Source organism: Atta cephalotes, assembly GCF_000143395.1.
Source record: "Atta cephalotes unplaced genomic scaffold scaffold00013, whole genome shotgun sequence".
Classification (NCBI taxonomy): Eukaryota; Metazoa; Arthropoda; class Insecta; order Hymenoptera; family Formicidae; genus Atta; species Atta cephalotes.
The window spans coordinates 1,467,464-1,488,667 of record NW_012130077.1 but is presented as its reverse complement, the minus strand read 5'-3'; the positions used below and the strand labels follow the sequence as shown (position 1 = coordinate 1,488,667).

Sequence of the window (21,204 nt, the reverse complement as noted above, 5' to 3'; positions counted from 1 at the left end):
CGCGCGCGCGTGTGTGTGTGTGTGTATATATATATATATATATATATATATATATATATATATATATGTGTGTGCGCGCACCAATATACATGCGTGTGATGCGATGCGTCGAAAAGCGGTCATATAAATAAACAGGGAGCCTGCGAACGATCAGCATTCGCTCGGCCTGTCACGGCTTGGTCGGTTGGACTTGACGGACAGTCCGGAGTGACATAGACGGCTGCTGCGGCGTTGCTCCCCGACTACCCCGCGCCCCTTTGGTGTCCTTCAACCAAAGATGTCATCGCCTACACAAGTGGTAAGAAGATGTGGTTGCGATAGACAGCGATAAGACAGTTTACGCTGATAAAAGCGGACGTTTATCGTCACCCTCTTTCCGTAAACATTCGTTAGTTTTATTTTATTTTATTTTATTTTATTATTATTTATTTTGTATTAAATTGAAATCGTCTCAATTGCCGCTTTAGTCGCACTGTCGCCGTTCGATTTTAAATCGAGAGAAACTGCTGTTGCCGTTTTTTGTTTTCCCCTTTTGTATGAATCATGTGTTCGTTATTCTCTGCCCCTTTGTTAGAGCGCGAGCGGCATATTCGCGTAAAAATAGAATTTATTGAATTAATCCAATGAGTAACTACTCGCGTAGTGGTTGAAACTGAAAGATAAATATTCAATTTATATATACTTATAACGTCGTGACATGTATATACGTCAAAAGTGTATTATTTATACGCGGAAAAATGATCGGAGCATTGTCATAGACAATAACTGTATTTTATAGAAAGAATTATTTTAAGAGAAGTTGTCTAATTTTTAGAATATATAATACTCGCGATTTTCCGAATGAATTGTAGACACACGGTTACAATTATGTTAATTAAAACGATTTGCATTCTTCTTGGGAAGCAAAAACAGAGGACTTCGCATCGTTTTGTGTCCGTACAAAGATTGGATAAAAATAGAGATAATTATTTATAATTTAAATACATTTCATATTTACATTTCACAATAAACATTTTTTTGTACCGATATAAAAATTTTATTTTTAATTAGTTTAAGTTGCACTGAAAACAAATTCATATAATTTTACATGGAAATTACATGTTTATGACTGGAAAATTATTTAAATATGATTGGAAATTTACTGAAAATCACAAAATATAAACATATTTATAACGTTTATATAAATTGTAGATAATTACATACACACTGAAAAAAATTCATGTAATTCCATATAATATTACATAAATTTTTTTCAATAGGTATGTAATTATCTACAATTTATATAAGCATTATAAATATGTTTATATTTTGCAATTGAAATATATATGATAATTAAGTATAAGTGATACAGTATTAATATATATATAATAAATTATTTTTTAATAATTTTGCATTATTTTGTAAACTTTTAATTAAAACTTCCTGTTTTGTAAATTAAATTCCTTTCCAATGTTTTAAGTAACCGAATAGCTAAATTACTAATCATCAAATCACAACATGTAACATTAATGAATCACAAAATACGAACAGGAATTACAAAGTACAAACAGTCAGAACCCTGAATTTCCGCGTTATGTATATCCTGTTGGAAATATCTTAAAGATCAATCCAATGCAATCGTTGCAATAGAGTGCTATTAGAGAAAACTACCATATTGGCATAAAGTGACTACTCTATATTAAAGACCATTGTGCATCCTGATGGTACCAGTATTAGATAATATACTATCTTGTAACTGGCTGGATTAGGTCGATGATTAGGCCTCAGTGACTGCGGATAAAATCTCATTCAAACATGCACTATCATTAAATAGGTTTCATGGATGAAGAGCAGCTTATCAAGAAACATTTTGTTGAATATTTGAATATTTTGGTAATAATTAATATATGTAATTATTTTTTTCTTTAAAAAATTAATGCTTTAAATGTTAATAAATATGAAGAATTTTACAATAATCTCGTATTGAGTTGCTGTTAATAATAATAATGTAATTATAAATTAAAATTAATTTGTGATCGTCATTTATTTAAACAAATTAAAAAAAATAGAATTAAAGAATCTCCTGTCAGTAGACAGTATAAGTTTTATTCTATTCCATAAAATGAGCGTGTTTGCTTGATTAGATTGTTTAATTGAAATATCAAATGATAAGTTAATGATAATTAAAGATATTTATAATCTACAATGTTTTCGAAATCTTTCATTAATTATTAAACTGTGTTTTTACGTACTTAGAGAGATAAATTATTTTAAAATAGCTGCTTCTTAATGAAAATAGGCAACTTAGTGAATTTAATGCGGTTAAAATTGAATTATGAATAATTTATTGGAATTTTTTGTTCTCTAATTTTTCTGTTTTTCTTACTTTATACGCATAAGTCTCAGAAAAAAATAATTGATCTATTAAAATTATATAAATACATTTTTTATCATTACAATGTAATTCTGTACAATGTAATATCGATACGAGTTTTTGCACTAAATAATAAAATGATATTTACATTTCAGATAAAAAGCGTTGGGCCAAAATTGGTACCGTTCTTTAAAAGCGTATCCGTATATTTTGTATTACTTGCTGAACAGCCATCTCTATTAACGGCATGTTTTAAATGTTTACCGATAATAAGTCTTATTATTTTTGTTCTGTTGCACGGAATTAGTTTATCTAAAGAGTAAGTAAAAAGTGCTTATATAGATTTAATGATGAGCTGGATGATTTTATTTCGTGGTAATCTTTTTGCTTCAGCGTTGCTAACGTAATACTCATCTCTTTGCAGATATGCCTTCTCCAGGCGTATATTAACGGGATTAGTGTTTAGTTGCATAGGTGACGCACTATTAGTGTGGCCTAATTGCTTCACTGCAGGGATGTGTATGTTTGCTATTGCGCAAATTATGTATATATTTGCATTTGGATTCAAACCCCTTAATTTAACACTTGGAGTATTACTGTATACATCTTGTTCAATTGGTAAGATTTATGAACACGACTTGCGAATATGTTTTTAACCAATTAGATATTAATGTTCATTGATCACTATCTATCATTAATTAATTGAATAATGTACTGCTTTCAGTTATATGTGCTTTGATGCCGGGATTAAATGGGATTTTAGCAATAGGAGTGCCAATTTATACAGTATTACTTACCACTATGGCATGGAGAGCCATATCAAGAGTACAGTTCTTCGGGGTAAATTCATATAATAATATAGAAACTACAGAAACAATTAACTTTATATCTGTTATCTCTATCCCTTTAAATATGTAACACTTATTTCTCTAATAATAAATTATCACTTATCTAAAAACTTTGCCGCAAGTAGCATTAGTTTTTATATATCAATGCAATATAGAGAATTAATAATAATCATATTTTATCCATTAGGAATTGTGGACGTGGACTAAGTTATGCAGTTGCATTGGAAGTATTTGCTTTGTCATATCTGACACTTTGCTCGGATTTCATTATTTCCATAGTCCATTACCTTATTCTCAGGTATGTACATTAAGGCTTTTGTTCATTGCGAGTACTGAAAATCTATAATATACGTAATGTATAACAAATTTTTTGTACTTGCAATGAATAAAATATTTCAAAGCCATATTATTGAATAACGGAACACAGCCTTACATTCACGTGCTTCTGAAAAATAGTCTTGATGATGATATAATAATTTTATGAAATATAATAATGTTCGATTTTTTTTTACTTCCCAGGTATCCATTATGTTGACATACTATGCAGCACAATTAGGTATAGCATTAAGTGCAGTAGATTCTAAAAATAATAGTAATAACAGAATACCTGCCAATAAAGGCTGAAATATTTATCCTTTATCTGAGATGTAAAACTTAGGCAGATGTAAAACAGGGATGTTTCTCAACGTCTGCTTTAAACTATGTGCATAATTCCAGTAGGAAATTGTTGTGATAATCATCTTTGACAAGTTGAATATTTCAAAGTTATATTATTGAATAAGGAGATTCGGACGAGTTTCAGTGATAGGATGTTGTACCTTTTGACTGTAGAAATAGTCTTATATTTCTTTTTTGTATTATTAATGATATGCAAAGAAATCTTATAGAGATTTCGTACTAGCCACATTTGTGGTGTCCTATTTTTTGTATATATATATATAAGAAAGAATTAAAAAAATATTATACTGTTAAATATAAATGTAATAGAAGAATAGAATATTAGTATTCTTAAAGAAATAATTTCTTTACGAAAATTTCGTTGTTTTTATTAAAACAATTACGTTGTTATAATGTGTTATAATGTGTCTCTGAAGATCAAGAATTTTTTAATGTAAAAAGAAAATATATTACAGTGTTGTATATATGTATAGCGTTTCTTATGCATAAAAATCGCATTTGAATTATATAAAACTGATTATTTTATATATATATTTGGGCCAAAATGCAATAGCTTGTCCGCGATTCATTGCAAATGGCGAACATATTAAATAATACTTTTGTAGAAAGTTATTATTGTATATATATGTTATATATGATCTATATTTGTTAGTGTATTATTATCATTCATCAATGTAAATTATCATCTTACAGAGAACAAGTTGCAATATAGGTGTAAATTGTATCATAGATAAATATTTCTTACGTCAATCTATATTATATGTTACATTGTATATCATGTTACACATATGTTGTGTGTTTATTATAACATGAATCATAACATGAATCGTTAACACTGCCATTTTTGTTGGCAAAATAAAAACTAAATGATGACTTTACAACGGGTTCTCAATTGAATGTCTAAATTAAATTTTTCAATAATTTCATAGTAAAAATATAATATTTATAAAACATAGATATAAAATTACTTTTCATGAATTAAATTTTTAAATAGAAACGCATTTTTCAATTTAATTAAAATATTTTGCTAATTTATTTTATGTTGCATATATTGATTGTTATTTTTTTTTATTTAAATGTCTATCTATATTTTAATATAAAATTTTATTATGTTTTTTTTGAAATGTCCTTTATAAAATTAGAGATATTAGAGATATTAAAACTCATTTATAACATTTTTTATTTACCAAGAGTACTGTTTATCCTATTTATACTCTAGCGGTACTACAAGAATTTTCATTTTCTCTTTTTGTTAGATACAAAAATATAAGCATCTTTTTTTAAAAAAAGTTACAAACAAGTTATCCAAAATATATTTTCAATGTGTTCTTGGAAGAAACAGAAATAGGATAAAAATATTGTATGTAATCTTTCATTAATGTATACTGCAATATATATATATATATATATTGCATTATATAGTATCATTTATATAGATGATTTAAGATTTTAACGAGGACACATGGCATGTCTACCTCCATCTACAGGTAATGTTGCTCCTGTTATGAAACTAGCCTCATCGCTCGCTAGAAATGCAATAGTCTTTGCGACTTCTGAAACGTTGCCCGTTCTTCCTAGAGCATGCGTCTGTTTACCGCGCTCGAAAAAGTTTTTAAGCTGATCTTTGTCCATTCCACTGGTTTCATGCAGCTTTGTTGCTATAACGCCAGGATTTATGGCATTCACACGTATCTAGTATATTAAAAAAATTTTTAAATAATTAAAAATGATATTAAATTAAGAAAAAGAAATAGTCATGTTTACACATACCTGTTTTGATGCCAAATCTAAAGCAACGCAACGCGTAAATTGATCCAGGGCCGCCTTACTCATACAATATGCCAGACAACCTGGGAAAGATCGTAATCCGTTTACGCTAGAGATATTTACAATGTTGCCCTTCGTCTTGATTAAATGTGGCACTGCCAGCATTGTTAATTGATATATCGAACGAACATTTATGTTGAAAATCCTGAAAATACATGTTTTATAATATCATACCGGCATGTTATCAAAGTGGAATACAGTTTATCAATACTGATAAAAGTTTTTATATATTATCTGCTTATTATCACGTACTTGTCGTACTCTTCCAAGCTTGTAGTTTCTATACTACCGTTTGCCAAAATTCCGGCGCTGTTAATTAAAACATCTAATTTGCCATAATGCTTGATCGTCGAATCGATAATATTTTTCACATCGTTCTCATTAGTTAATTCTCCCGTTATGATGAATGGCTTGGATTGTCCACATCCACATTGTTTAGCTACCTTCTCTAAATTGTCCTTGTTACGTCCACTTATCGACAACGACGCCCCAAACTGAGATAAGTGAATAGCTGTTGCAGCACCTATTCCTGAACTAGCCCCTGTTATTAAGACGACTTTTCCCACGAAAGACATCTAAAATAAATAAATGTTTTTCACTGTTGCAATATATGTCATGCACTACGTATATCTTATATAATCTAAGACAATAATATTGCAAATTCAGATTCTATCAATAGAATTTAATTTGAAATTTCTTGATCTAATTCTTAGAACTAAAAAAAGATAAAAAGTTAAACGAGAGATAAATTGAAGTTAATCATACATTGATGTAAATGGATATTAATGTTATTATTATTAATAAGTAATATTTGTATAATTTGCAAACATAACAAATCAACAGAAATATTTCTTTTGAAATCGATTAGTCCAGCAAACAAGAATGGATTGAAATGGATTTAGATTTTCAGAAATATTGATTCACGAATGTTAAAATGAATGCTTTTCAATCCTAAATGCATTTTTATTCATTTATAGGAATTGCATGGAGCATACCTCTATGCTTTTCAATCTAAAAATAATATTAGCTTTTTTTTTGCATTGTGAATACTGTTCAATTCAGAATTTTGAATAGGAAATATAGTTTTTTTTAATCCAATTGCTTTCAAGTTTGGGTTTGAAACGGATAATCATACAGTTTTCTTTCCTACTTATCTTTTTTCTTTCAAAAACCTCCAGCAAACGAGAATGGATTAAAATGGATTGAAATTTTTATCTAATCGAATGCATATTTTAAGTAGCGAATACTTTTTAATTGGATTCAATTAGATTCAATTGGATGGAATTGGATTGAAAAACTGCATTTTCTATTCAAGATTTTGAATTAAACAATATTTATAATGTATGTTATGTTGCACAGAAAAAGCTAATATTATTTTTAGATTTAAAGGTAATAGAGATATGTTGCAATTTCTATAAATGAATAAAAATGGAAAGATTGAAAAGCATTCATTTTAACATTCATGAATCAATATTTTTGAAAATTTCAATTTATTTCAATCCATTCTCGTTTGCTGGGAAATTATGTAAAACGATAATGTTTAATAATCTGGATAGTTACTCTGATAATATGATAGCAAATAAAATATTCACAAAAGTCAAGCGATAAAATTGTGAGAGCAAGATACAAATCGCATAACACAGTGATAAACAGATACGATATACCACGGTATATACAGTATGTCAGTACGATAAATGAGTTGGCACTTTGTGTACTTGTACGTTCTGTTCCATTCTTCTAAGATGCATTCGTTTCACGCATGATGTGTAATATATAATTTTCTTGTTTAATATTCGGTGAATAACAAGGATAAATAATATATGTGCGTATGTGAAACGGAATTTATTCAATATAGGGCCAGTTTCACCAATCAAGCTTAATCGTGATTAACTGTCAACCACAATTGGTCGAGTCTACTAAACAGCAAACGCGATTGATTAGTCAACGACCAATTAAATTAACTGGCATTGATGAAATTGGCTCATAATTTTTTATTGCTGCACTTTCTGAACTGCATGCACACAGTACAATAAGTTGAAATAAAATAAATATACATTTATCTCACTTCAACTTATTGCACCGTGTGCAGTTCAGAGAGTGCAGCAATAAGAAACATATCTATAGATATAATTTATAGAACATTGCGAAAATGGATTATAATTTTTTTAAAATCGCAAATGAAAAATAGTACTTTATATTATTTAAAAAACATTATAAGGATAAGGATGTAAATATTGTGTTATATTATTGTTACAAATAAATATATATATATATATATATACATGTGTTCAAAAATAAAAAAATTGTTATCTTTAGAAACTTATTTAAGTTATTTTCACAAAAATTTTAATATAACAGGTTTTTTGAAAATTTTAGAAACTTAAATTTTGTTCAATTTAAGGAACTTAATTTACAATATATATACATATATAGAAAATGCAATAAATTTAAATGTTTTCTGTATTACAGTTTGTAACGAGTTTTATCTATTTAGATTAAATTATAATAAGTGTGTCTAACTGGCTAATAAAGATATTATTTGTATGAATATTGATACGATAAATATCTGACTTTCAGTTTATATGTATGACTAACATATATGTGTATGTAGAATATTATCAATGATAATAATTGATTACAATAATTAATTATATACAATGCATATGAAATAGAATTTAAAATATATTTATATTGTTTGTTGTGAAACTATCTTATTAGAATCATATCATTGATTTTTTAAAGTTCTGTAGAAAAAGAATTCTTCTAGTAATATCTTTATTATGTAGATTTTATTTGTTCTAATTCATTCGTTATAGTCGCTAAATATTCTTCAACTTTCATTAATTGTTCGATGATGTTCGTATTATTCCACTCTTGTTCCTTGACTTTTTTCACGACTCCTAGAAGCGACAATTTAGCGCTTCCTAACATTTTCCTTTTCTTGATAACTGCAATATCAATGGTACAACGTAAATATGCTTGTGCTAAATCACAACATAAATCCAGTACTTTTAGAGTTGCAGCTTCGCTGTGACTCCATGGATTTGAAGTGATAAAACGATATGCTTTTTGTAGATACTGTGCCGCTCTCTCTTCGTCAACGTCTGTTTTTTTCAGTACGACAAGTTCAGCGTACATTCTCCAAATATCTGGATTATTAAGTATATTAGAAGTGATTCTTCCAAATAATTCCAAACTATTTTGAAGCAAACGAGATGCTGGATTTCCGTTCGCATCACTAATATTATTTACTATAGCATTTGTTAATATCTGGAGAACTTGAACATCTAAATGATTATTTTTCAAATCCAAAATACGATGATAACATCGAATAACCTGTAAATAAATTATTTAAAACTATTAATAAGTAATATAAAGATTTATATCAAATATAAATTATATATATTCACTTTTAATATATGTATACGTATAAACTAATTCTGTAATTTTAAATGTGTTAATGTAACTTATAATGTAAATTTTAAAATCGATTTAGATACTTGAACAAAGAATTTTTGTAAAATATCATATATATTTACCTCCGAAAAATGTCCCAAATCAATGCTTACGATCATCAAATTATCCCATATTTGCCAACAATCGTAACAAGATGCTATGGCATCTTGTAAAAATTTCCAAGCTGTTGTTTTATCTCCCAATTTTATATATGCTTTTGCTAAATTGTTCCATGCTTCAAAAGCCTGAAATTTTTAGATAGAATAAAAATTTTATGAAATCCATATCGACTGTGAAAGTAGTAATATCAGAAATATGTGTACATACAAATTGTTCTAAAGAACAGTAACGTTTATATGCCATAGCAGCCAACTTCCAATCTTCGATCTGTAATGCTGCATAACCCAATCTAAACCACACGTCTTCCTGAATATTATTCAATTCAACTGATAGCTTTAAATGTGGTATTGCCTCGACATACTAAAAAATAAATTTTACATTAAGAGTTGAATAAAGGTTTACTTAGTAGTTAGCGACTCAAATACTAACATTTTTCTTTGCGAAATAATATAATCCCCAATGTTTTTGTACTCTACTGCTTTTTTCATCGGACAATTTCCATGCCACTTCATAATGACTCACATCCCCAGTTGCATCTCCTAACAGACACCACAATTTTACTGTTGGCTTCTTAGATATTTCCTGCTCGATAATTTCAATTGCCTGAAAAAGTGTTCACATTAGTTATTTATTATATAACTATTTATCATATATTTAATATAAAATATACCTTATGTTTCAAATTTAACACGTTATAACAGACAATCACATCTTCCCACAATTCTAATTTTATAAAAACTTCTAGAGCTGTTTTTACATCGCCAAAACTGAACATTAAATTAGCCCATTTCTCTTCCAACATCCAAATCGGTCTCATACCACTTGCAAAAAATAAATCCATTCTTCTGGCTATAGGTACTTTTACATCATTATAATCATTTATTAGAGACTGTGTTTGCTTCATTGATCTATTGATAGTTCTTTTATTATTAGACTCTGATGAGCAACGATAGTATAAAGAAGTCATCTTTAATGACCAATTTTTTGTACTCTCAATAACTCTCTACAAGAATTTCTTAATATTATCTATTAATAATAAATTACTATATTATTTATTAAGAAAAATTTATTAAAGAAAAATTCAATGTTAATATTACAGCTTACACTTAGATAGGGCCTGATTTCCTCATCAGTAAGTTCGTACGTAGGTTGACACAGCTGCAACTGAACACTGTTAATTATTAAAATCTTTCTATGTTATAATAATTACACGCTATAATTGATATGAATACAAATATATTGTTATACTTACTATTTTCCTAAAATTATTGCTTCTTCTATCATACCTAATTTAGTTTCTTCTTTATGTTCTGAAAACTCAATGCAATCTAATCTCAAATCATCAAAATCATTTAAACTCAAAGATCTTGGTACATTTTCGCAATCTATCGAAAGGAAAGTATCCTTGTTCATTTCTATTTTGAGATATAATTGCGGTTTTTCTTCTTGTTGATACTTGGTACGTTTTCCCATTGCACCTTCTAAATTTAATTTTAAGCCTGCTATTTTTTGTGCACATTCAAGATGTTTTTCAGAATTTTGTGATCTTTTATAGTACAAATAAAATATACCAGCTTCCAGGTTGAATAAAAGCTTACAAAGAGGATGTTCTAATATATTCAGATTATTAATTTCTATTATTAAATTCTCAGTTTCTTCAAACAATACTCCTGTGTTTTCATCTAAAATATGTTGATGCATCAGAGTAGCTCTAAACAACCACCAAATACAACTTTTATATTTAAGTTGCAGATCTACGTCAGAAAATATTTTCTTAGACAGATAAATAAGTTCTGGTTTTCGTATATTTATATTACATCCATCATATAAGGACAAATGGTTGAGTGCTTCATCTCTTCTGGTTTTCAACCAATCAATATCTCTATCAATAGGAGGCCCTGTCCAATTGCATTGAATAAAGTATAATAACGAAGCTACTCCTGTACACAGCCACGACAGATGGGTATGAGTTTCAGATAAACTATTGTGTATAATTTCTTCTAAGTTATCACCATTTTTTATTGCCTCGATAAATATGGAAAGTTCATTATTTATTACATCTTCGTATCGGCCGTTTAATATTTCACATACATTATTTGGTAAATCTGAAACTAAATAGATATAATAATTATAAAAAATAATTATTGAAATAGAATTATATATTCTTGTAAAAAAACATTAGTATAACAGAAAAATTTCTACATATTAAAATATACTATATATGTGTATTCAAAAGTCATTGTATATTTTATTGAATTTTATGACTTTACAGTAACATATAATAACAATATACCTTTATTTATAGAGAAATTAAGTAAAAGTTTAATTTCTATGTCTTCGTCTATTTCGATTATATGTGAGGCCATAATGTCATAATATAATCATAAACATGTGGAAAAATACTGCGTTTGTTTTACGTTTGGTTTTTTATTTTTCACACAAAAGAAGATACCGCGTGGACAGGTGGACTTTATATTGAAGCGCCTCTATATTCCTATATTCTTAAAACGTAGATTGAACTACGTAGCCAATGTTCACATATCTTCTCAATGGATAATATTCACTATTTTGTGGTTTTCTTCTATGCTATAATCATGTTTTTTTAATTTTCTTCCTGCTACGTCCACGACTGATCAGATAAGTATTAATTATAAATAAAGACATAAATCAATCTTTCTCATCACCGGCAAACAATCGCGTGATGAATAGCATAAAACAAACTACAAACAATGATTTTATATCTTATTAAAATTATAAAAAATAATAATATATTATATGCTTTCTCAGGTCTTATCCGTCCTATTTTTAAATAAAATTTAATATAATAATACAAAGTCTCCTGATCAATAGTAATTTGAAAATTATTTAAATTTTTAATTGTCTTATTTATTGCCTTATGCGTCAGTGTATGCTTAACTGTGCTGCAATAGATATTTTTTAAAATAAAAATCGAACATTATAATATATCTTTATAATTATAGATTTTATTATAATACTTTTTGTTAATGAAGTGTTATTAAGGTAGTGAGCTGTGGTAATAATGAAACCAAACAAAGTGCCAGATATGACAAAACAAATATTTGCAATTAATGCAATATTATTTAATATTATTATTACAATTGGATTTTTCACATGCAGGTATCCATCGAATATCTTATCTGTCTTCACGACTAATTAGTATTTGATACACATATTTTTAATACTATACACGTCCAAATCGAGTGAACTAACAATTATAATAAGCACTTAACACCCGCAAAGTTATAAATTAGATGATAACATACGAAAATTCAGTTACTCGCTCGCGAGTAAGAATATTTTACATATTGTATTTATGTTATCCAATTCATCAATAATGATGAAATAAAATGTGTTCTATTTTTTTTTAAATTCTTCAATTTTATAGTTGCATGTTAATAACATTATTTAACCAATAACTTAATACTGAAAACACGCAGCCGCGACCTGAATTAAATTTTAATTATAATACTAGAGCGCATAAATATTCAAACACAAAAATGAATCATTCGTAAATAAACTATATAAAACAAGATAAAAAACAAGAAAATATCTATTTAAGATATACATGGAGCAATGTTCTTATTGCAATACGATTATCCACTGTAATATTAATAAGTATTATTAATTTACAATCAACCATTTAGATAGAACGGGATACCGATAGGATAAAGATAAAGATGGTGTTATTGTCTGCAAATAGTAAAACTTTCAAAAGTAGTTTCTATCTTTCTCATTATTATTCTCAATAGCTTCTCTCTTGGCTGCTATCAGATTTTCCCATTGCTCGATGAGTGTGTTACGACGTCGTGGATTAGGCTACAAATAAAAGATTTTTTTTATCACTTAGTAAAACTATCAATAAATGCGATCTAAAGAATTATATTTATTATAAACTAACGTTTATTTTGATGATAGTAATTGATTGTAAAAAATGAAACATTATTAACCTTGTGTTTTCCTTTATGTTCTCTCTCGATTTCATCTTCATTCAAGGTATTAGTGGAAGTGCCACTTCTAAGGGAACTGGAACCGTCGTAAATATCGGAATCGTTATCATTTCCTATATCAAGTAGATTTGGCTGAGACTTTGCTAACATCTGCGATCTCATCAATCTAGAAGATAAAACGAGATTTACACAAATCAATTAATTTGCAAATGTTATAATCAAGTGAAAAGACTCCTTTACGTAATTTTTGTTACAACATGCAGCAATTTGCCTAGATAACATGATATTTTAGCTTTTTAATGCTTTCTTCATTGCAAACAAAATCAAATAAATAAATCAGTTAAATAAATCTAAATTATATTATTATTTAATTATATATTAATATAATTTAAATAATTATATATAATAATAAATTTAAATAATTTAATATAATTAAATTATTTAAATTACTATTATTTATTATTGTTACAGAATTGGAAATATAATAGTACAAATCGCTTTATTAATAAATTTCAAAACTTATTCTCAAACAATTAAAAAGTCAATCTCAAATTAATTTTCCTTTTAATCTGTTATTTTAAAAACTGTCTGATCGTTCAATAAAAATAAAGTAAATTCTTTGATAAATGAAAACTTTGATACCTTAATTCGTTCTCTCGTTCTTTCATGTCATGTAACTCTTTTTGAATCTTTTGCTCGACAGGAACATATCCTTTCCTCGTTAATGGTTTCTTTGGCTCGTCATTCGGTTCCAGTGGTATTTCCAATGTTCTGTTAAAGGCTTTGATACTCAAAGGATTGAGCGTGATAACGGGCGTTATGGAAGAATTCAAATTATCGTCGTTTTGCGATTTACTCTTATAGAGTTTTCCCCGTGTAGCTAGAAACCTGTGCATCAAACCCTTCTGATTTGGCGTGGTTGCAAAACGCAGCGGTGTCGGCGTCGTGCGCGTAGATATCACGCCGTTCGTCATCTTTGGCGTCAAGTTTGGCGACCGCGACGTCGGGCTGACTGTCTCCAGTATCTGTGGTGTAGACGTCGTTCTTTTCAATTTTCCCGAGGCCAGAGCTTGTGGCATACGGCGCACCTATGCAATAAAATTACTAATTATATATTATTTTAAAACACAAGTGGATCTTTTCGTGTTCGAGACGATTTCTAAACATATTTTCATATTTTAATCTTTCTCCTACAGCACAAAGTTGCACAAAAGTTGCAATAACATTGCCGCAACATTAGCAATATTTGTACAAACAAAACAATAAAATTATTATTAGCAATATTGCAGAGATTTTGCAGCGATATTATTGCAAATTCTGTGCTGTATAGATTTTCTTCAGGGAATTAAAACTCGAAAATATTTTTATTTTTATAAAGGAAAAGAGAGGTGCGTGCAATTTTTATAGATACAGAGACGCTAAACTGTATTACTTGGTGTTCATTCTGAAGATACCTTGAAGTCTACCGTCTCGTGGGATGTAGTTTTAATGCTACCCACGTTCCGCAGTTCGTGTTCCCTCTCGGTGACTTCTTCGATTTCCCTTTGTATTCTGTCCGTCGCTCTCTTTAACTGCTCCAGTCTTTGCTCCGCCTGCACATGCATTCTCACATGAAAATATGGAACACCGTTTAATTTTTATCTTTTCTCGAGAAATACAAGAGTATTTAACATTAAAATTCAATGATTTCGTTATTAAGGTTTTAAAATCTTTTCACGAAGAATACAAAGAATTTTAAGTTATGTGATACACGAACTCGTTATCAGAATTTTAAAATTTCTTTACAAAGAATTCAAAAAATTTAAGATAAGAGGAATCTCACTAAAATTCCATTTACAAAACAAAGTACTAACATACTAACATCCAATATGGATTCGATCAAATAGTTGAAAAATTTATCTGATCCTTTTTAACGATCCTTTTTATTTGATCTTTTATTAGAGTAACTAATAATTGATCTGTAGATATAAAAGAAAGCGTGATGACGTCTTTTAAATTTTTATATCATGTTCATATCATTTTGTGTGTGTATATATTCAATTCTCTCGATATCTTTCTCATCATGCTTATTGGCATCCAATATTGATTAATGGATTGATTGTAATAACTATTGATAAATAGATATGTTATTTCATTCGAATGATACCGTGGAGAATAAAATACTTTCAAAGAATTATGTATGTGCGGTGGGAAGGTGAAAGGGTTTTCAGCGGTGCAGCAAATTTCTTATTGCAACAATAACCGTCATCTTTGCCTTTATCGATCGCATATCGAACATTATCAGTTTTTATCTTCAGAAAAAATTATATCGTGTTCCATTGCAACTTCCTCGACATGTCATGCATTTTTTGAAGTCATGAAACGGATAAATAAGAAATATATTTTCTGTACGAAAAAGATACAGGAATCAAGCGATGACCTTCGGTAAAAATCAAGGCTATTAGAAATCGTTTTTTTTTTTAATATCAGTGAATACATCGTGCTTTTATCATGATAAAATCTTCTCTCCACTATTACTTTTCTTTTTCTTTGAGTCACTTCCGTTTCAAACGTTTACATCAAAATCTCAAAAATCTGTTCTTTCTTTACGGAAAAATACTTTATGGAAAATACTTTTAGACTTGCAAAAAATTATTGAAAATAATTAAAAAACCGAGTTTGAGAGTGACATTCGAGTCAAATATATTCGTTCCAATAGTTTTTTTTTATTTAATCTAATACTATTTTCTCACAGTTTTCCAGTAAACATCAAATATAACTGCTACACTGAAAAAAAGAGTTGCATTAATTGGAATTCTGGTTAAAAGTGACGGGCAAATAAAAATTTTTTAGTTGGATCTATAATTCTAGTTGAAATAATCAAAATTTTTACTCATATGATCAGAATTTTCTGATAATTCGGCCATTTTGAACCAGAAATTTTCTCAATGGATGTAATATAAATGTAAAATGTGTATATTTACATACATATGTTATATAGCAATTCTATTTATGTTTTGCTGAGCAATTTCTATCATATTTGTATCGATTATCCATTGATTCATAAAGCTTAGCATTCGCTCGGATATCATTAAAGGTCATTTGAATAAATTTTCGTGGCGATTAACTAGGTCTGAGAAAGACTCCAAGGCCAGCTTTAATATCTCGTCTCGGTGTCTCTGGCAAGAAAAGTGTCGTAAAAGGGTTGGCGTAGCGTACGAAAGGCGAGGCGAGGACAGAAGCTGTTGCTATACCGAGCAGCCGCTATACCGAGTTTCTCACGAGGATTTCCAGCTGTGACGTGACGCCGGTCAGGAATGCCGTCCACAGAAAACTGAGCGAGCACCGACGGAGGTAACGGCTTAACTGTAATCATCGTTTCCCTTCTAAAAGAAATGGGCCACGACTCTTCCTACCGTTCTTTCATCTCTCCTTTCGATCAGCGTGCACCATCTTCGCTTCCTTCGAGAATATCTGAGCGACCGACTTAAGATTGATACAGTTCTCCCAATGTCGATTAACATTTGAATTGCCAAATCATTCTCTTCCAAGTGTTATAAATTATAAAATGTAGACAATATATAAGTACTTGGAATTAAAAAAAATCAAAGAATATTGAGACTCATTGTAAGTAGAATAATATTTAAGACTCATAGTAAGTTCAAATAAAAGGTAACTACGGTTATAAAGTTTCAATTAAATCAATTTTTAGAATTTTACTTTCCGTATCTTTAGAATAATAAATTAATCATTATGTAAAGAAGAAAATATATTTAAATTAGATTACTGCCTTGACTTTTGATTGTAATATATTCGTACAGTCATTCTGTTCTCTTCCAGGGAGATCTATATTTTTATATCGTGCGTCAAACACGATTGCCTCATTTTGATCTTGAGTCTTGTATCATTCTGTATGAAGATCGCGTACAATATTACGTCAACTGAATCGAATTATAGTTGAAGTCAATCGGCTTTAAAAGGATCTCTAAGATGTTGTCTGTTACTATATCGATGTTGGTTTCAACTTGCGATATATTTAAAAATATCTAATATATAGGAAAAATTAAAATTGTAATACATTAAGTAATATCAAACACATTTCTTGATAAGAATTCCATAACAATTCCTAATAATTTGTTTAGAATTTAAGAACGAAGCAGAAACGTGAACAAAAGTTTTCCGCAAACAGGAGCCGCGATGGCTTTACAAATTTATTGACTGTTTTAACAAATGTATAATAATAATATGCGAAATATGTTGTATTATTACCAATTGTTACCAATTGTTACATGAAATGATTACGAGCACGCATTTATTTCAACTTTTTAAATTTAGACAAAAAATTTTTATTTTTCTTCTTCTGTCACACTAACGTCACACTAACTTTTTGCAATTAAAGCACCAAATTACTAAACATTATGAAGAAGCTGTGTGAAGTGCGAGAGATATGATATCAACATTGCGCAGGCGATTCAATGAAAAATGTCATTGTAAACACAGTCGCAATGTCACGCGCAATAGTACGAGGTGAAATTAACTCTCGCTCAGCGGAATCCAAATCTTTTCATAACCAGACCTCTTATAACATTAATTCATATTTATCACGCGAATTAAATAATAAAATAATTATATCTTTTAAGTATTTATTCAAGTTCCTTATTTCCTTAATCAATAATTATATTTTTTTATCTCTATATCTGTATTTATTTTTATTTTATTTATCTTTTGAAATGATAGAAAGATAAAAAGGACGTGCAATGAAATCAAATTAATCAAGCAATTTTTGTTTCTTCACTTTGAAACAAATGCGAAAAGGGATCTCATTTCGTTCTGAACACGAAAAAAAATGATATTGTAATTAAATTAACAGCATTAATAAAAAAAAAAACAGTCTAATTGAAAATTATCGTGTTTATTTAATAACAATAGTAACAAACAAAACAAATTAAATTAAAACAAATTTTAATTAAAATAAATAAAACAAATTATAATTAAAACAAACAAAACAAATTAAAACAAATTTTAATTAAAACAAATAAAATTTTATTAAAACAAGAGCATGACGTTTGTTTTCACTAAAGATTTTCTGAAATTTAACAAGATTGTTTTTAATCAGATTGCTATTGATTTTTTTCTAAATCGTATTATAAATTCGCGTTTTGCGTAACTGTCAATTCACTCGCTGCTCGAACATTAGAGATAAATAAGACTGTCGTCACGCAGATTTGCTCCGTTTAGTTACACTTTCCATATTTTCCTATTTCCTGATGTCTAACACGCATCTTTAACTTTCCTAAATTCAAGTATACGTGTATTTCGATTGCTTTAAATTACAGGAAATACAAGGGACATCTGTGGGACGGCAGATCATCAGTTAGATCGTTCCAATGAATGATCTCTCTAAGACAGTCTACGAAAATATGTTTCAGCAAACGTTAGTCTTGTTCTTTTTAGTTGACTTTTCTGCACAGTTCATCTCTTCCCTCCTTTTCTCTCTACACTGAAGAAAAAAGAGAAAAGATGAATCGTACATATGCAAGTTCAAGTAATATCCCGTTTCTATCAATGTAAATTAACTTTAATTTCGATTTAACTTATTCTTTACTAGCTTTTTCTGATTCTTAGAACTAGTAAAGAGTTAGTTGAACTAATATTAAAATTAAATTTGACAGGAACGGGCACAAAACAAACTTAGCCCTTAGTTCCACCAATGTAAGATTAATTTTAACTTCGATTTAACTTACTGTTTATCTTTTTCTAATTCCAAGAATAAAGAGAAAATTGAACTAAAATAATTTTACATTGATGAGAAACCGGACCTAATAAATGTAACTGCTATATAACATATATATATAAATATTTTACAGCTACATTACATAGTTATATTCGATGTTTGCTAGGGTGGAGTATCAGCAAACGATCGGCTTTCCGGAAACTCCTTTTTATTTACTTTTTAGTCGAAGCGAGGGAAAGACTCACCTCCATTCCGTGCGTTTCCGCCGGCGAGAATTCGGGAATGCAACAGCAGGCTGGCAACGATGGTAGATCCGGACTGAACCTTTTATCGGGCTTCTCTGCGGCAGATACGCGAGCAGTACGTCGACCTCGAAACGGGGAACAATTTCGAGCGGCTTTATCTGATCGCGAGGTGCGCCGACGAGCAACGACGACGTCCTCGCTTATTATCATGCCTCGCGCAACTAATATTACGTCACTTGTTCAATTCAATATTTACGCCGATGGCGCGTGTTCCGCGTATTGCCGACAGTAAGAATGTCGTGTCGCTTTCGATTTTCCGGGATGGTTCTTCGTGCGCATGATATACTGCACCGCTAATGTTTGTTCCCGAAAATTCTTTCCGACGAGCGTCAATTCGTGATGTGATCAGGATGACACTCGATGAACCACCGTTACTTCCAGCCTTTCAGATGCAATCGAAGTCCTCGCTACAGTTCAACTCCTGCGTACCGGATGTGTCACCATACCGGAGGTATCTCTCCTGATGTTTGAGCATTCATAGAGCTTCTTCTTGACTCCTTCAATAGAGGGAGGTCTGACTGGCTAGTGAAGTGATTGCTTGTGAAGCAGAACACAAGTCATCATGACAGCGAAATGATTGCAAAATGATTACTAAAAGTCATTTTTCAATCATTTACGATTCATTTTAATGTTATTTTGATGTTATTTTGTATGTATCACGACTTCCCATACAGCATATTAGAACTTGGAGCAATATTGCTGCAACGTTTTTTCAATTACAATATTGCTGGAACGTTGCGATAACTACGTTCAGCATAAAAAGCGATTTTGCAATTGTTATAAAATTATATTTAATGCGATTGGTTTCTACATTTATAGATTCGTGAGAAATTAAGAGAAAGGTCAATCATAATATTAAAAAAATCTGATATCTCTAAGGAATATACCAAATTAAAGAGAAAGTCAAAATCATTAATTTATTTTGATGTCATGAAAGCCAAAATGATAATTTTTAGCTACAAAATTTGATTGTTTATTAACGTTAAGAATAAAAATAAAATCATTTTGATTTTTTTGTTGATTTTTGTATGTGTCTTGGATTTGAATAACAGTTGCAAAGTTGCTTTTTTTGCTGAACGCAGTCATTATTGTTATAATGATCTGTGTTGTATGGGTTGTTGTTCTGCTTGGATAGAAGCGTTATATTCGGCCTATCTATAGAAGAGTGTAAAGGAACTAGCGTCCATAGATGTGACGCTTATCATACAGCACAAATGACTCCAAATATTGAAGCAATATTGTAACGTTACAATAATATTACAGTAATGTTGCAAATGTTGCAGTAATATTGCTGTAAGCTTCTGTACTTTCCAAGGAACACACAGAGAGTGTGTGTCTCAACAAAATCAAAATGACAATTTTATTAATTCTTTTAACGTCAATAATAATAAACAATTAAACCTTGTAATTCTTCAATAAATAATCAAACTTAAAGTCATCATTTTAAAGTCCAAATAAAATCATTTGATTTGATATATTCCTTGGGATGGATTACATCAGAATACCTGAGAATATATCTCTCGTCGAAGGCTGTACACGTGTAATCATACCTGATATCACCGCGGCGAACGCGAAGACCTCGATAACTTGCGAATAATGACGCACAGCGAGATCGCGTTGTTGTGCAAGTATAGTACGATCTCGCCGAAGTATCGCGAAGTACAGTCTCTCCGTTCTGTTTTCGTGAGACTAGACTTAACGAGACAGCTGTATCTAATAATTCATTCAACAAGACTATCCCCGATGATTCTGCAAGACTGCGAGAGCGTCGCCAATTCCGTTTCCCGAGGCGAACGCACGTTCTCTCGCGTGAATTAGAACGACGGGAAATTACACCGGCGCAGGCGGCACCTGCGATCAAGTCCTCGCCGTTCGCGATGGTTCGCGATACTGCCATACTGGTGAACTGGTCGGCTGCAGGTACAACGCAGGTCGC

General features: G+C 29.8%; 4 protein-coding genes across 4 annotated transcripts; 1 reads left to right on the top strand and 3 right to left on the bottom strand.

Annotated features, from left to right (window-relative positions):
* Positions 1 to 277: 277 nt before the first annotated feature.
* On the top strand, positions 278 to 3,825 carry LOC105617444 (lysoplasmalogenase-like protein TMEM86A). Its single transcript, XM_012198999.1, has 6 exons — positions 278 to 298; positions 2,509 to 2,672; positions 2,778 to 2,971; positions 3,078 to 3,193; positions 3,389 to 3,499; positions 3,721 to 3,825. Exons 1-6 carry the CDS (start codon positions 278 to 280, stop codon positions 3,823 to 3,825), a joined length of 711 nt encoding a protein of 236 aa, XP_012054389.1.
* Positions 3,826 to 5,328: 1,503 nt separating this feature from the next.
* On the bottom strand, positions 5,329 to 6,281 carry LOC105617446 (dehydrogenase/reductase SDR family member 4-like). Its single transcript, XM_012199000.1, has 3 exons — positions 5,959 to 6,281; positions 5,650 to 5,851; positions 5,329 to 5,571 (listed from the first exon to the last, which is right to left on the bottom strand). Exons 1-3 carry the CDS (start codon positions 6,279 to 6,281, stop codon positions 5,329 to 5,331), a joined length of 768 nt encoding a protein of 255 aa, XP_012054390.1.
* A 1,988-nt stretch (positions 6,282 to 8,269) lies between these two features.
* On the bottom strand, positions 8,270 to 11,648 carry LOC105617443 (tetratricopeptide repeat protein 27). The gene is made up of 8 exons (XM_012198998.1): positions 11,576 to 11,648; positions 10,535 to 11,393; positions 10,387 to 10,453; positions 9,953 to 10,285; positions 9,712 to 9,885; positions 9,490 to 9,642; positions 9,246 to 9,407; positions 8,270 to 9,042 (listed from the first exon to the last, which is right to left on the bottom strand). The coding sequence occupies exons 1-8, from the start codon at positions 11,646 to 11,648 to the stop codon at positions 8,485 to 8,487; spliced, it is 2,379 nt and encodes a 792-aa protein (XP_012054388.1). The 3' UTR covers positions 8,270 to 8,484.
* Positions 11,649 to 13,011: 1,363 nt separating this feature from the next.
* On the bottom strand, positions 13,012 to 19,418 carry LOC105617442. Its single transcript, XM_012198997.1, has 5 exons — positions 19,209 to 19,418; positions 14,705 to 14,842; positions 13,893 to 14,338; positions 13,251 to 13,416; positions 13,012 to 13,119 (listed from the first exon to the last, which is right to left on the bottom strand). The coding sequence occupies exons 1-5, from the start codon at positions 19,416 to 19,418 to the stop codon at positions 13,012 to 13,014; spliced, it is 1,068 nt and encodes a 355-aa protein (XP_012054387.1).
* Positions 19,419 to 21,204: the final 1,786 nt, after the last annotated feature.